Source organism: Maniola hyperantus, chromosome 21 (assembly GCF_902806685.2).
Source record: "Maniola hyperantus chromosome 21, iAphHyp1.2, whole genome shotgun sequence".
Lineage (NCBI taxonomy): Eukaryota > Metazoa > Arthropoda > Insecta > Lepidoptera > Nymphalidae > Maniola > Maniola hyperantus.
This window is the reverse complement of record NC_048556.1, coordinates 10,512,927-10,527,223: the sequence shown is the minus strand read 5'-3', so window position 1 is coordinate 10,527,223 and position 14,297 is coordinate 10,512,927. Positions and strand designations below refer to the sequence as shown.

Genomic DNA, 14,297 nt, shown 5'->3' with positions numbered 1-14,297 from the left:
TTTCTTGTACTATGGTACTCGGAACCCTTGTGTGCGGTTTTTATAAACTTACCCTCTTGGACTGCTGTCCTAATCGTTGAGCAATTTGGTCGATGATATCTCTGTTGCTTATTTCTTGGCCAAAGGAGAACAGCCCCGTAGATCGCCTCCGCTGCCTGGGCACTCGAGCGACAGGGGCAGCCGCCGCAAACATAGTGAAACGATCATTTAAACTGATGCCTGTAGCTTGCAAACCATGCAACTTTTCTATAACCATGTTTGGTTACCCACAAAAACCGCGCAAAGATTTCCTCGCCAAATATTAATCCAACTGTGTATAGTCAAACTTTTGTACGTAAATCAATGAATATTGCTCATATCGAAGGAATTATCAAGTTATTTGTGAAAGTAAATAACGTAATCAAACGCAAATAGTACTTCTTGACAACGCCGCTCGTTTCGCAAACACCGCTGATTATGGCTGATTATTTTGACACATGAAAATTAGACAGCTGTCAGTTCTGGCCCATAGATGCGGAAAAACAGTGGAACCATGCGGGGAATTCTTAGATCTATGGATCCATGCGGGGAACATAGGCACCATAGATTATCAAAGGCACGATGATGTACACAGACACGACACAGATCTGTGACACAGATGCACAGCACGGCATTGCAAAATGCACATATTTCCAGATAGCAACTAGCATGGCCCCCTCAGTCCCTCTCGCTCAAGCAGAGATACCTACTTACTTGTAAAATGTTATTCTGTCTATTTTACGTTCGCTTCGGCTATTGTAGCCTGGTATACTGCAACCCACCATTGCACAATAACTTCAAAACTAAAAACAACAAAACGAATCAATTATTTATTTACAATACTAGAGTCAACATAACCTCACTTCACGTTGTTTGTTAAAATCTCACGTGCAAATACATTTTGGCAAACAAAAAAAAGTGGCCACGGTGATAAGGACAAGCATAATCATTTTGTCACGTTCTAATAAGAGCTTAAATGCATTTAGCTATCTCGCTCTAATAGTAAGTGTCACAATAGGGCTACTTCTAATAGTCCTTTTTCTGAGGCAAAATAATAAGTAGTACTTAGAAATTCTTTGGGCAAAATGGCGCTTGCAAAGAATTCAAATAACAACAACAACAGAATTTTTACCTCCTATGTCGATGGGCGCTTGTTCATAGAGCTGAGGAGAGATAAAAATATAGGAGCTGAATGAAAATGAAAAAAAAAATGAAATGGAAATTAGTATGTGTCATTCTATGGGATCATTCAAGTAGTACTTAGAAATTCTTTGGGTCATTCTCAAGCACAGACTAGTGCATATTAGTATATTATCTATGGACTAGTGTATAAAGCTCATTATCGATGTCATATTTTCGACGTCAGCCGAAATAAAATAAAAATATTTATACCAGAATATCCTATATGTTATTGGTCTGTGGTTACCACAGAAAATATACCATCAGCACGCATCAGCTAAAAATTATAAAAAATTAAATTTAATATTTACCTATTTCCTTTTTTTGGTTAATTAGTGATTTATCTCGAGCTGTGTAGGGTGTGTTTATAATACTGGTTCGAGCTTGAGATTCATGGCAAAACAATAAACATCGAAAATGCGGTGTTGTGTGCCTTTCTGCATAAATACTTCAGACAATGTATCAGAGGGAACAGGGAAGGAGATTAGTTTTCATGGGTGAGTACAGTCATAGTCATGATGATTTAACCTCGCAAGTAATCGTAACCATAGTCGAGTTCTCACTTGTGTAGTCTGCTGTAGTTCTGTGCTGACTGCTGGTCTGAGCCAGTCTGAGCATTAGTCAGTCAGTACTGATCACCATAGAGTAAAGTAATATAGACCAGATCACCTAGTCACGCTGGTGCTCCTTGAAACACTGTCCTGCAGCCCACTTGCAGCAAAGCAAGAGCATTCAAGTGGTTTTAAAATGTGTGTGTGTTCGTGTGTGTAGGTATTTAAATTATAACTGATTACTGTACTTATATAGAACATGAGTATGTATAGGTGGTTCTACTGTGAAAAACAAATACTATGGGCTTGTTATGATAACATAAAAGGTAATTTCCAGTTTCCCCAGTGAAGCGCTTCTCCGTGCTGCTTGGCTCAGAGCGCTCAGCAAACAGGATAACCTACCAGGCTCTGCTGTGGTCTGCTCGCAGCACTTTCTACATGATGACATTTATGAAACGGAAAGTGGCTTAAGGCAAATTGGTACTGGTGCTATTCCTTCAATGGTGCAGGTAACTCATAACATCATGTTATGTATTGTTAGTTGTAAGATCAAAAGTAACTAAATCCGATCAAGTGTGGCTGTAAGAAGAAGGAGCTAAGACACATTGGGTCTCAACACAAGTTGTTTCTTTTCTCCTCACCTGTTGCAGCATTGTATGGAAACACAAGTGTAGAAGGAACTAGCACTAATAATCTCGATGATACCCCCTATGCAGTATTTATTCACTCATGTACACCTATACTTTGAGTTACATTTCGTTTGCGCTGGGCCTGGGGTATTTCCCATACTATATGAGCATTGTACTTTATCTCTTTTTTCCTCAACTGTTGCAACAAAGTATGGAAACAGTAATGTAGAAGTAACTAGTTACATATGTATTTACAGGTTTGCATGATATGCCTAGACACTGACAGCAAGCTGTTTCTAATGAATAAACACAAATTGGACGAAGCATATAAAAAGTTAACCGGATATCCTGTAAGTTGTTAATCTATGACATCTATATATCATCTATCTCTGTATGTGTTGTATACACACATAGGATAGAGCCATGTATATTGTATACACACACAGGATAGAGCCATGTATATTAAAGTTAAATCCCTAGATTGAACATACCTCGCTGTACACTGTCAAATGCTTTTGATAAATCTGTAAACAGTGCACAGCAAACCAGGATTATTTAAGGAATGTCTGATTACTTTAAGTATGTGTTGTTTCAGCTGTGTGATCTAGGAAACCTAAAACAGACACTTTGTGTACAATGTGCTCAGAGATTGATAAACTTTAGTAGATTTAGAGACAAGAGCTTGAGAGCTCGTGCATTGATGATGGAGTTAGTTGGAAAACATGAATTAGTGAGTACTTAACACATAATGTGAACTTAGTAGTTGCAGCTTTGCTCTTGAACTTTTATTATTTCTATATTTTTGTACTGTACGCATTAAACATTTAACTTTTCCCTCAACAGATAACACAACAACATATCCAAATGATAAACCGCACAAAGCACCAACTAAAAAGTAATATGGTGTTGACAACGCTAGGACCTGACCACTGTGACTTACACATATTAGAACAGTCCTCAGAAGACAAACAAACCGAATTAGAGCAAACATGCCACCAAGTTATAGTGAAAATTGAAGAAAGTGATGACTCTATGTCGGTTGATGAGGACATAGATGTGGTCAATGAAGATGACAACAATGCAGACAATATAAAAGATGAGCTTGTAACTTCAAATGATGAAGACATATCCGACTATAGCATTATGGCAGAAGCAAGAGCAATTGATGAAGCTCTTTACAAAACTCTCAAAATGAAACATATGAGTGCAAATGTCGAGGTGAGATAGTTTTCCATTATTATACATGTAGGCTCGCCGCCATTTAATTGTAAACACTTTGCTCATTGAACATCACGTCATCGCCCCACCGTCATTGTGAGATTATAAAAGCGGATGTGCAGTGTGTCACGAGACATTATTCGTTTGGCTTCGGCCAGAGGCGCTTCTCAGTGGATACTATGTGGGTCGTACTGTAGGTTTTATTATTATCATTGTCGGTGTGACCTAATGTGGTTTCAGTTGTTTGAGGTTATACTACTAGGTTCTGAAAGGTTGCTGTGAGTGTGTTTTGGCAATCTAGACAGGTTGTTTATCGGGTGAGTCCTTTTGTATCGTTCCAATTTGTATTAGACAAACGTGATTGTTGTAGTTGATGTTAATTGAACTAATTGTGGTGTGCTAGGTTAGCTGGTTGGTCTGGGACCGGTATGGGGACATGGTGGAGCCGGTCGCTAGGTAGGGTTAGGTTTACCTACGTTACGTTACGCTAGTGGTTTTCACGTGGGATAAGTGAGTATTACAATGATTGTAATTGAAATTACTACCTTCTGATGTCGGCCATCCCCTTGTTCTCCGACATACACTTTCATCAACTTGTAAGTTCATACTTAGCTTGTTTACTTCTTCATTCTGGGCTGGTTTCCGCACTTAAACGTTTTCGTCTATTGTGCGTAGCTTGTTTATTTGTGGGAGGGAATGAATTTTTGAAGTAAAAAAATTCTTTCTGTGTGACTTGAGAGATAGCTTGCAGATTATTTTCAGTGGAAGTAACATTCACACGGCACTTCCGCTGACTTGGTATCAAGTAGTTAGTGCTATTCTTGTTCTTCTTGGTGATTGGCGGCTGTGCAGGGCTCTTCCAGACTCTGTATCTTTTTGACTGTTGACGATCTATTGTGATCGCCTCCATTTTACAGTTCCCGTCCAATACTGATTGCCGCCAGGAACAGCAGCAGCTTCTTGGCCGAGATGTTTTTTAGTTATTGCCATACATTTTAATCTTAACCTAGCTTTAACATTAAATATGGAATCCCTCACTATTGTTAGTTATACTTCAATCGTGTGTTAAAGTTACACTATTTTTTTGTATTTGGCAGAACGGTGACAGTGATGCTGAATGTGACACGTCACAAGTATGCCAGCCTCATACAGCTGTGAGCTCTAGCAATTCACACTCTTCACTCATCACTGGGAACAAGTCAGTATACCTGCCAGTACCAATAACGTTTAGTTCAAGTTACAGTTAGAAATTAGAATACACTCATATCAGAAATCATAATACTCTTTCCCTTTCTCTAACCTGCTATAATATGCAGTACAGCTACTTGCTGGCTGGTGCTTCCCAGTACACTCTAGATACATTCTGATTATTTCACAGGCAGGCAGGCCCCAGCCCTTCGGCACATTCTGCTCAAACCTTAGGTAAGATACGGCGTTATTTATAATTTTAACCGACTTATAAAAAGGAGGAGGTTCTCAATTCGTCGGAATCTTTTTTTTTTTAATGTATGTTACCCGATTACTCGAAGACGCCTGGACCGATTTTGAAAATTCTTTTTTGTTTGAAAGGGTATACTTTCGATGTGGTCCCATATAAATTTGGTGAACATCTGACGAAGATCTTCGAAGATAGATAATGGAACTCCTCAATGGATAAGAGTATATCGCTCGCGATCAGTGTAATAGCTTAGTAAACAGTAGGTTTTTAACCAGGCATAGCATATTTTAATACCATGGGGCCACTTAAAATTGTGAAATAAATTTTTTTTACAAAAAAAATTAAAACCGACTTCAATACACAAACACTAAAAATTAAAAAAATTATTTAATTTATTAGCGAATATATTATGTATACAAGAGTTAATATAGTTCCATAACAATATTTTTTGGGGTCGGTGCCAATGAGGTGCCATTGTAGAGTCTCATAAAAATATGAAGTCTAGACGATTCGCGCACCTAAAGCTAATTGGCACCAGCACCAAAAAGTATTATTATGGAACTATATTAACTCTTGTATACATAATATATTCGCTAATAAATAAAAAAAAATTTAATTTTCAGTGTTATACAATAGGTAATAGTTAAAATGTTTCATTTCAGTCGTTCCTCTGCCCGCGAGTCTAGCGACAAGTAACGTAATAAAAGTGCCTTCAACTGAAGAAGCCGATACAACCATCAGTTGCCGTTACAACAAATTAACAGATTGTTTTGTCAAATTATATGATGTTTTCTCTAAGAAAGTTGTTCCAAGACGAGACGGAACAGCTGTTAGGTCTTGTTTAAATCAAAACATTGTATCTAAAGATATCTGTTATCAGGCAACAAATCAGGATGACGTCTCTACAACAGAATATGTTGAACCAGACACTAGTACAGTGAAAGTAATTGTATCGAAATCTGTACAAAGTGAAACTGATTGTTTGAGGAATGTCATTAATACACAATGTTCGTTACAAAATAGTTCACACACTGAGGAAATTTTTGTTTGTGATATTTGTCGCAAAATATTAATTTGTCGAAAAAGTTTCTTAGTTAAACATATAAAGACTCACGCTGAAGTAACACGGTTCACTTGCAAGATTTGCCAGTACAAATGTAAATATCCAAGTGTGTTGAAGACGCATTTGCGAATTCACACTAGAAAAAAACCTTTCTCGTGTAAGTTATGTGATTACAAATGTACAACAAATAGTAACCTAGTGACGCACATGAGAACCCACACTGGTATTAAGCCTTTCTCGTGTAAGTTATGTGATTACAAATGTACAATGAATAGCCATCTAGTGAGGCACATGAAAACCCACACTGGTATAAAACCTTTCGCGTGTAAGTTATGCGATTACAAATGTACAACAAATAGTAACTTAGTGACTCACATGAGAACCCACACTGGTATAAAACCTTTCGCGTGTAAGTTATGTGATTACAAATGTACAACAAATAGTAATCTAGTGACACATATGAGAACCCACACTGGTATGAAACCTTTCGCGTGTAATTTATGTAATTACAAATGTACAAGAAATAGTTACCTAGTGACGCACATGAGAACCCACACTGGTCTGAAACCTTTCGCGTGTAATTTATGTGATTACACATGTACAACAAATAGTAACCTAGTGACGCACATGAGAACCCACACTGTTATGAAACCTTTCGCGTGTAATTTATGTGATTACAAATGTACAAGAAATAGTATGCTAGTGACGCACATGAGAACCCACACTGGTATGAAACTTTTCGCGTGTAAGTTATGCGATTACAAATCTACACAAAATGGTAATCTAGTGACACACATGAGAACCCATACTGGTATAAAACCTTTCTCGTGTAAGTTATGCAATTACAAATGTACACAAAATAGCAGTCTAGTGACGCATATGAGAACCCACACTGGTATTAAGCCTTTCTCGTGTAAGTTATGTGATTACAAATGTACAATAAATAGCCATCTAGTGAGGCACATGAGAACCCACACTGGTATAAAACCTTTCGCGTGTAAGTTATGTGATTACAAATGTACAACAAATAGTAATCTAGTGACACATATGAGAACCCACACTGGTATAAAGCCTTTCTCGTGTAAGTTATGTGATTACAAATGTACAACAAATAGACATCTAGTGGGGCACATGAGAACCCACACTGGTATAAAACCTTTCGCGTGTAAGTTATGCGATTACAAATGTACAACAAATAGTAACCTAGTGACTCACATGAGAACCCACACTGGTATAAAACCTTTCGCGTGTAAGTTATGTGATTACAAATGTACAACAAATAGTAATCTAGTGACACATATGAGAACCCACACTGGTATGAAACCTTTCGCGTGTAATTTATGTGATTACAAATGTACAACAAATAGCCATCTAGTGAGGCACATGAGAACCCACACTGGTATAAAACCTTTCGCGTGTAAGTTATGCGATTACAAATGTACAACAAATAGTAACCTAGTGACTCACATGAGAACCCACACTGGTATAAAACCTTTCGCGTGTAAGTTATGTGATTACAAATGTATAACAAATAGTAATCTAGTGACACATATGAGAACCCACACTGGTATGAAACCTTTCGCGTGTAATTTATGTAATTACAAATGTACAACAAATAGCCATCTAGTGAGGCACATGAGAACCCACACTGGTATAAAACCTTTCGCGTGTAAGTTATGTGATTACAAATGTACAACAAATAGTAATCTAGTGACACATATGAGAACCCACACTGGTATAAAGCCTTTCTCGTGTAAGTTATGTAATTACAAATGTACAACAAATAGCCATCTAGTGAGGCACATGAGAACCCACACTGGTATAAAACTTTTCGCGTGTAAGTTATGTGATTATAAATGTACAACAAATAGTAATCTAGTGACACACATGAGAACCCATACTGGTATAAAACCTTTCTCGTGTAAGTTATGCGATTACAAATGTACACAAAATAGCAGTTTAGTGAGGCATATGAGAACCCACACTGGTATAAAACCTTTCGCGTGTAAGTTATGCGATTACAAATGTACACAAAATATCTCTCTAGTGATGCATATGAGAACGCACACTGGTATTAAGCCTTTCTCGTGTAAGTTATGTGATTACAAATGTACAACAAATAGCCATCTAGTGATGCACATGAGAACCCACACTGGTATAAAACCTTTCGCGTGTAAGTTATGTGATTATAAATGTACAACAAGTGGTAATCTAGTGAGGCACATGAGAACCCACACTGGTATAAAACCTTTCGCGTGTAAGTTATGCGATTACAAATGTACAAGAAATAGCCTTCTAGTGATGCACATGAGAACCCACACTGGTATAAAACCTTTCGCGTGTAAGTTATGTGATTATAAATGTACAACAAGTGGTAATCTAGTGACGCACATGAGAACCCACACTGGTATAAAACCTTTCTCGGGTAAATTATGCAGTTACTAATGTGCAAGAAATAGCCGTCTAGTGACGCACATGAGAACCCACACTGGTGATAGGCCATATTCCTGTAAGATATGCGAATACAAATGTGCAGATAAAAGTAATCTAATGAAGCATAATATAAGAACTCACACTATCACTAGTGAATACTGAATAGCTAAATGTTATCATGTTCGTGAGCCGCATGTCTCACTCCGCCGCCGGAAAAGGCTCAGGAGAAGAAGTGTACAACAGACAGCGAGTGGTGTGCTTTGTGTAGAGTGTATGTTGGAGGGTCTGGGTACGACGCGCCCGCTTTGAGAACCATTTAGCGCAAATTAAAATGTACTCGATCGTAGAACGGTGAAGTATTGACGCACACTACGATGGCCTCTGTGTGCTTGAGCGTTGTACCATACAAGAATCAGTTTTATACTTTTTTTTACGATTATGATATTATTTTGTTCATCATTAAAAAAAATAGATATGGCAAGTTAATTTGTAATTACTAATTAGATAGGTATCGGGAGTTCAATCCCTGTCATCAAAAGTCAGCCAAGTGCGAGTTGGACACGAAGTCTACATTAATAGCATAGGTATAAACCTTTTGGAACATACCTATGCTATTAATGAAGACGCTATATAATATTATTATTCGTCCGAAAAGTATTTGTATGTGAGTGTAGCCCTGACAGACGCCCTTAAAGTTTAAAAGTTTAAAGGTGTCTATCAGGGGGTTGCCACGATACTAGGTAAGTGTATCGTGTATAGTGTGTATAGTGTATTAAATCTATGGGTCAGTGCTTGTTGACTATATTACATGAAATAGGCAACTCTACGATCTGACCGCGACTACAGATGATTTAACGTGACATAATAATAATTAAAATATACTTAACGATTAAACCTGTTTATTATATTTTGTGATATATTCTTTAGGTACCTACCTACCGTAGTTTTTATAGGTTTGACGATCTCCATGGTGTAGTGATTAGTAAGCGTGGTGTTAGTGAAACGCGCTCGGTCTGTTCAGCCCCCAAAATTGTGTAAGAATAACCATTTCATGGCTATCGCAATCGTCAAGAAATTCTGCCCTTTGATTGGCTGTGAAAAAATGTAAACAGCGAATCAACCAATCAAATTGCGATTGCGATAGCCATGAAATGGTTATTCTTACACAATCGGGGGGCTGGTCGCGACCAGGGACTGTGGAGACTGACCGTGCCTAGTCGGCACCCTATCGGCAAAGCCGTGCCGCCAAGCGACGACGCTTTCCGTTGCGATGTCGGAAACCGATTAGTAGGTACTGACTGTAGTAGTAGACTGACAAGTATAGTACGCGACAAGTTGAGATGGCAATCGAGGTAGGGACCATCCGCACAGCCCCCGTGTTAAAACCCAGTGCGGGATAGCGCGAATGATGTGCGGAGCGTCCTCCTGTCTCATACCCCAATTATTGTAATATCGACCTGTCGCGTAACTTACAAGGAGTCAGTTTTATCTAACCCGTTCTAAACGCGTAGGTACCTATATTTTTAGACCATTGCTTACCAGGATGAGATCTTAGTCAAGGACTAACATCTCGACTATGGTCATCGAAATAAAAACTAGTTAACTGCCCTGTTGGAGCCGTGGCTACTCGGCGGCGGAGCATGAGGTCCCGGGTCATCCTCATAAGTTATTGGGGTTTTCTGACAAGAAATTCTCAACGGCAACCCGGGATTGCGAAGTTGATGGTGTTACACACACTTCGTGCCTCGGAGAGTACGTAAAGCCGTTGGTCCTGTGCCTGATCTCTCTCCGGTCGTGTCGGGTTTCCACGCCGCCGTCACTTCGGAATATAGGAGAGAGAATAAAGAGTAGGTAGGTACCTACCTGTGTTCTAGCCATCAACGATAAACTCAAGTTACTTTGCATTTAATTTTATTCTGGTTTTTAGTATTTGGTGTAATAGCGGCAACAGAAATATATAATCTGTGAAAATTTAAACTATCACGGTTTTGGTCCCGTTTTATCCTTGGGTACGGACTACTACGGAACCCAATAGAAAGCTGACGTAAAATCAAGTTGGTCGGCAATCGCAAGTCCAGCGAACTTGTATAAAGTAGACGTTAGTGGCGTACACGCCATGCCATGCCCACAGACAGAACATAAAAAAAGAACATTATTTATATTGGTCTGTGAATGAATATTGAATATTATTCTGAGTGAGGAGTGTAATTACAGCATTATTCATCCAAGAATTACAGTGCGACAAGGCTATCTTGGCGCGTGGCGAAAATCGGAACTAACATTGCCGTCACAGCTAGCCTGGCACAGATATGTCATATGCAACTAACATGGCCGGTGGCCCCCTCAGTCCCTCTCGCTCAAGCAGAGGTATTTGCTTGTGTTTATTTTGGACTTACCTTTGCACAAGTTTAAAAAATCTGTTAAAAATATGCTCCTGAAAAAAGCATATTACACAATTGAAGATTATCTAAATGATAAAAGAGCGTGGATTTGACCTGCAGCTCGTTCCGGCGACGCACAAGACTGCAAATACTATTTTATACATGGCATAATCTTGTACCTAAAATATTTGAAAAGAGCAACCGCCGAGTTTCTTGCTGGTTCTTCTCGGTAGGAAAGGCATTCCGAACCAGTGGTAGATGCATCCGACTATTCGAAAGTACTTGTAAAAGTTTATTCGAATAAAAAAGATTTTTATTTTATTTTATTTTATTTTGTGAAATGTTATTCCGTCTATTTTACGTTCGCTTCGGCTATTGTAGCCTAGTATACTGCAACCCACTATTGCACAATAACTTCAAAACCAAAAACAACAGAACGAATCAATTATTTATTTACAATACTTGATTCAGCATAACCTCACTTCACGTTGTTCGCCAAATACTTACGTACAAATACATTTTGGCAAACAAAAAAGTGGCCACGGTGATAAGGACAAGACATAATCATTTTGTCACGTTCTAAATCTATATCTCGCTCTATCAGTAAGTGTCACAATAGGGCTACTTCTAGTAGTCCTTATTCTGAGTAGCCTGGGCTAGCCATAGATAGCTGTCAATAATTGTAAATTGTCATTGTCATATTGACAAATGACCTCTTCAAGTTCAAACTTCAAGAAAGATTGCACGGTGGATTGCAGGATTGGTGCCTCTGAATGAATCATGAATTTCATAATTATTTCACTGAAAAGATCACATAAAACGGTAAATTCTTATCAGCCGGTCTAGCGAGAACCAGTATGCATGTGGCAGGCTCAATGAAAGTGGTTTTTCGGTGTGATATCTGGGATTTTTCGTATCTGTTTGGTGTAGTAAGCAAGTTTCGGCGCAGGCATGCTCGAATGCCTTATAAACGGGCGCAGCTTTGGCTGGCGGCTCAGTTCGATCCAACCAACGATGTCGGAGGTTGCTAACCAGTGCTCAGTGGACGTAAACAGCTTGTTCGATATGGACGCATGTTACGAAACTTTCGACAAGGATGGGTATGATTACTCAACTTTTTGAATGATTAACTGACCCTAGCCCCCATCTTCGCTTAGGTATAAGTTCTGGAAACTCTTTCTTAATGGGGTTTTAAGTTACAGAGAGAAACCACTTGCTAAATCTCAAGTTTCTATCCCAACAGTATAAGCTGATAAGCTGGATGTTGTTATGCCATTAAAACTTTCTACTTTTACTTATAATAGGTATACTTATTAGATTATTCAACGTTTAAAGCTTTTATGAGAGCCTAGTTGCGAAAACGCATACTGCGTGTTACTATAGTGTTCATGCTAGTTAAGTAACATAAACTTAAGTTGATAACTGGATGGGTGAGAATTTTTAAAGCCTAAGTTTGACTTTTTTGTTTCCTCCATGCCTTAAAGAGTTGGTTCTAGATATTATCACTAATAATAATAGGTAATTGTTAAACATAACACTTCACACTACCAGTCGAGGTGTATCAGAAGGGTCTTAGAATTTAAGAATCATTATTAAAAAAATAGTAGAGTTAACATTATGTGATTTATGAAAAGGGTCATAACCCTCAGTAATCTAGATATATAAAAGGAAAAGCTGATTGACTGACTGACTGATCTATCAACGCACAGCTCAAACTACTGGATGGATCGGGCTGAAATTTAGCAGATAGCTATTGTGACATTGACATCCGCTAAGAAAGGATTTTTGAAAATTCAACCTCTAATGTGGTAAAATAGGAGTTTGAAATTTGTGTATTCCATGCAGACGTCGCAGGCATAAGCTAACGAGAAATATGATGCAAAGAAATATTCAACATTATTTATAGTTCTCATATTCCACAATAACCATTTATTTATTTAGGTGTGGCACAGCTTGGGCCCGGCATGGTCTAGCATAAATCATCCTTTATTTATCATGCCTTGGCCCGTGGACGGTAAAGTTATACCCTGAGAGAAGGGGGAATATCCTAGGGGAGTTTTATTTAATTTGTTAGACTGGTGCTTGACTGCAATCGGACCTGCTGGCAAGTGATGATGCAGCTTAAGATGGAGCATGCTTGCCTAGAAGATGCCTATTCACTCTTGACTTGAATCTTCTAAATATATAAAAGGAATAGGTGACTGACTGACTGGTCTACAACACACAGCTCAAACTACTGGACAGATCAGGCTGAAATTTGGCATGCAGATAGCTATTATGACATAGGCATCGGTTAAGAAAGGATTCTTGAAAATTTAACCCCTACGGGTGTGATATAGGGGTTTGAAATTTGTGTAGTCTACGCAGACGAAGTCGCGAGCATAAGCTAGTCTTTATAAGTTACGTACTGCATGCAAGGCCGAACAATTACGAAATAATAGCACTGTAGCGAAGACTACACTAATTGTTTGCATAGTTAGCTTCAGATCTAGCTATGTGAATTATTTTGTCCGTCTGTCAAGATAGGTCTTTATTACTTAAGGCTGAAACAAAGACTTCCGGCAGCATAATCACTACCCAAATTATGAATTCGAAAGTGTGTTTGTTTGTTTGTTGGTTTGTCCCTCAATCACGTCGCAACAGAGCAATGGTTCGACGTGATTTTTTGCATGGGTATAGTTAAAGACCCTGGAGAGTTACATAGGCTACTTTTTGTCCCAGAAAATCAAAGAGTTCCCACGGGATTTTTAAAAACTTAAATCCACGCGTACGAAGTCGTGGGCATCAGTTAGTTATTTTATAAATGCGAATGTGTGTATGTCTGTCTGTTTTTTTTTCGAAAATGGGCACCGGTTTTGCCGAAATTTGGTACAGAGATAGTTTGAATCATTGGAGAGTGGAGATAGCTATACTACTTTTTATCATGGAAAAATCAAAGAATTCCCATGCCATGGCATTTTTGAAAAACCTAAACAAAATATACAATTATTCTCAAGCTAGCTTATGCTCGCGACTTCGTCCGCGTGGACTTCAAAAATTTCAACCCCTATTTTACGCTCTTAGGTGTTGAATTTTCAAAAATCCCTTCTAAGCGGATGCCTACGTCACAATAGGCAATAGCTATCTGCATGCCAAATTTAAGCCCAATCCGTTCAGTAATTTCAGCTATGCGTTGATAGATCAGTCAGTCAGTCAGTCACCTTTTCCTTTTATATATTTAGATAACCATGCGGATGAAGTCGTACACATAATTTTTATAGTCCGCGACAGGTTGAGATGGCAATCGGAGTATGCGTACTATAGATTATATAACTATGGATGCCTCTAACTTAATTAACGAACGTTTCAAATTTTTGAAAAGAAAATTACAGTAGAATTGTTGTTCAT

The 14,297-nt window shown here is 38.4% G+C and overlaps 3 protein-coding genes across 5 annotated transcripts in view; 2 read left to right on the top strand and 1 right to left on the bottom strand.

Moving 5' to 3' along the window:
• Positions 1-440, bottom strand: part of LOC117992525 (chromatin target of PRMT1 protein-like) — a 106,014-nt gene extending 105,574 nt beyond the window's left edge. For both annotated transcript variants that reach the window (XR_011237998.1, XM_034980236.2), the window contains exon 1: positions 53-440. Coding sequence is in view for 1 of the 2 variants with exons in the window: in XM_034980236.2 (XP_034836127.1) it covers positions 53-256 (204 nt within the window). In the remaining variant the exon portion in view is untranslated. The remainder of the gene's footprint in view (positions 1-52) is intronic.
• A 1,024-nt stretch (positions 441-1,464) lies between these two features.
• On the top strand, positions 1,465-11,291 carry LOC117992166 (zinc finger protein 26-like). 2 transcript variants are annotated; one of them, XR_011237988.1, is made up of 9 exons: positions 1,465-1,694; positions 2,086-2,257; positions 2,635-2,727; positions 2,973-3,107; positions 3,221-3,595; positions 4,693-4,793; positions 4,974-5,017; positions 5,696-8,616; positions 9,142-11,291. XR_011237988.1 is itself a non-coding variant. In XM_069505801.1 (8 exons), the coding sequence occupies exons 1-8, from the start codon at positions 1,615-1,617 to the stop codon at positions 8,539-8,541; spliced, it is 3,846 nt and encodes a 1,281-aa protein (XP_069361902.1). In that variant the 5' UTR covers positions 1,465-1,614; the 3' UTR covers positions 8,542-9,097. The 2 variants fall into 2 exon arrangements, 1 of the variants encoding a protein (XP_069361902.1); XM_069505801.1 differs by lacking the exon at positions 9,142-11,291 and having other exon boundaries at positions 5,696-9,097.
• Positions 11,292-11,674: 383 nt separating this feature from the next.
• Naam (Nicotinamide amidase) overlaps positions 11,675-14,297 on the top strand; it is a 33,817-nt gene continuing 31,194 nt past the window's right edge. Inside the window, exon 1 of the mRNA XM_034980231.2 lies at positions 11,675-12,010. Within this exon, the coding sequence (XP_034836122.1) occupies positions 11,862-12,010 (149 nt within the window). The 5' untranslated portion in view covers positions 11,675-11,861. The remainder of the gene's footprint in view (positions 12,011-14,297) is intronic.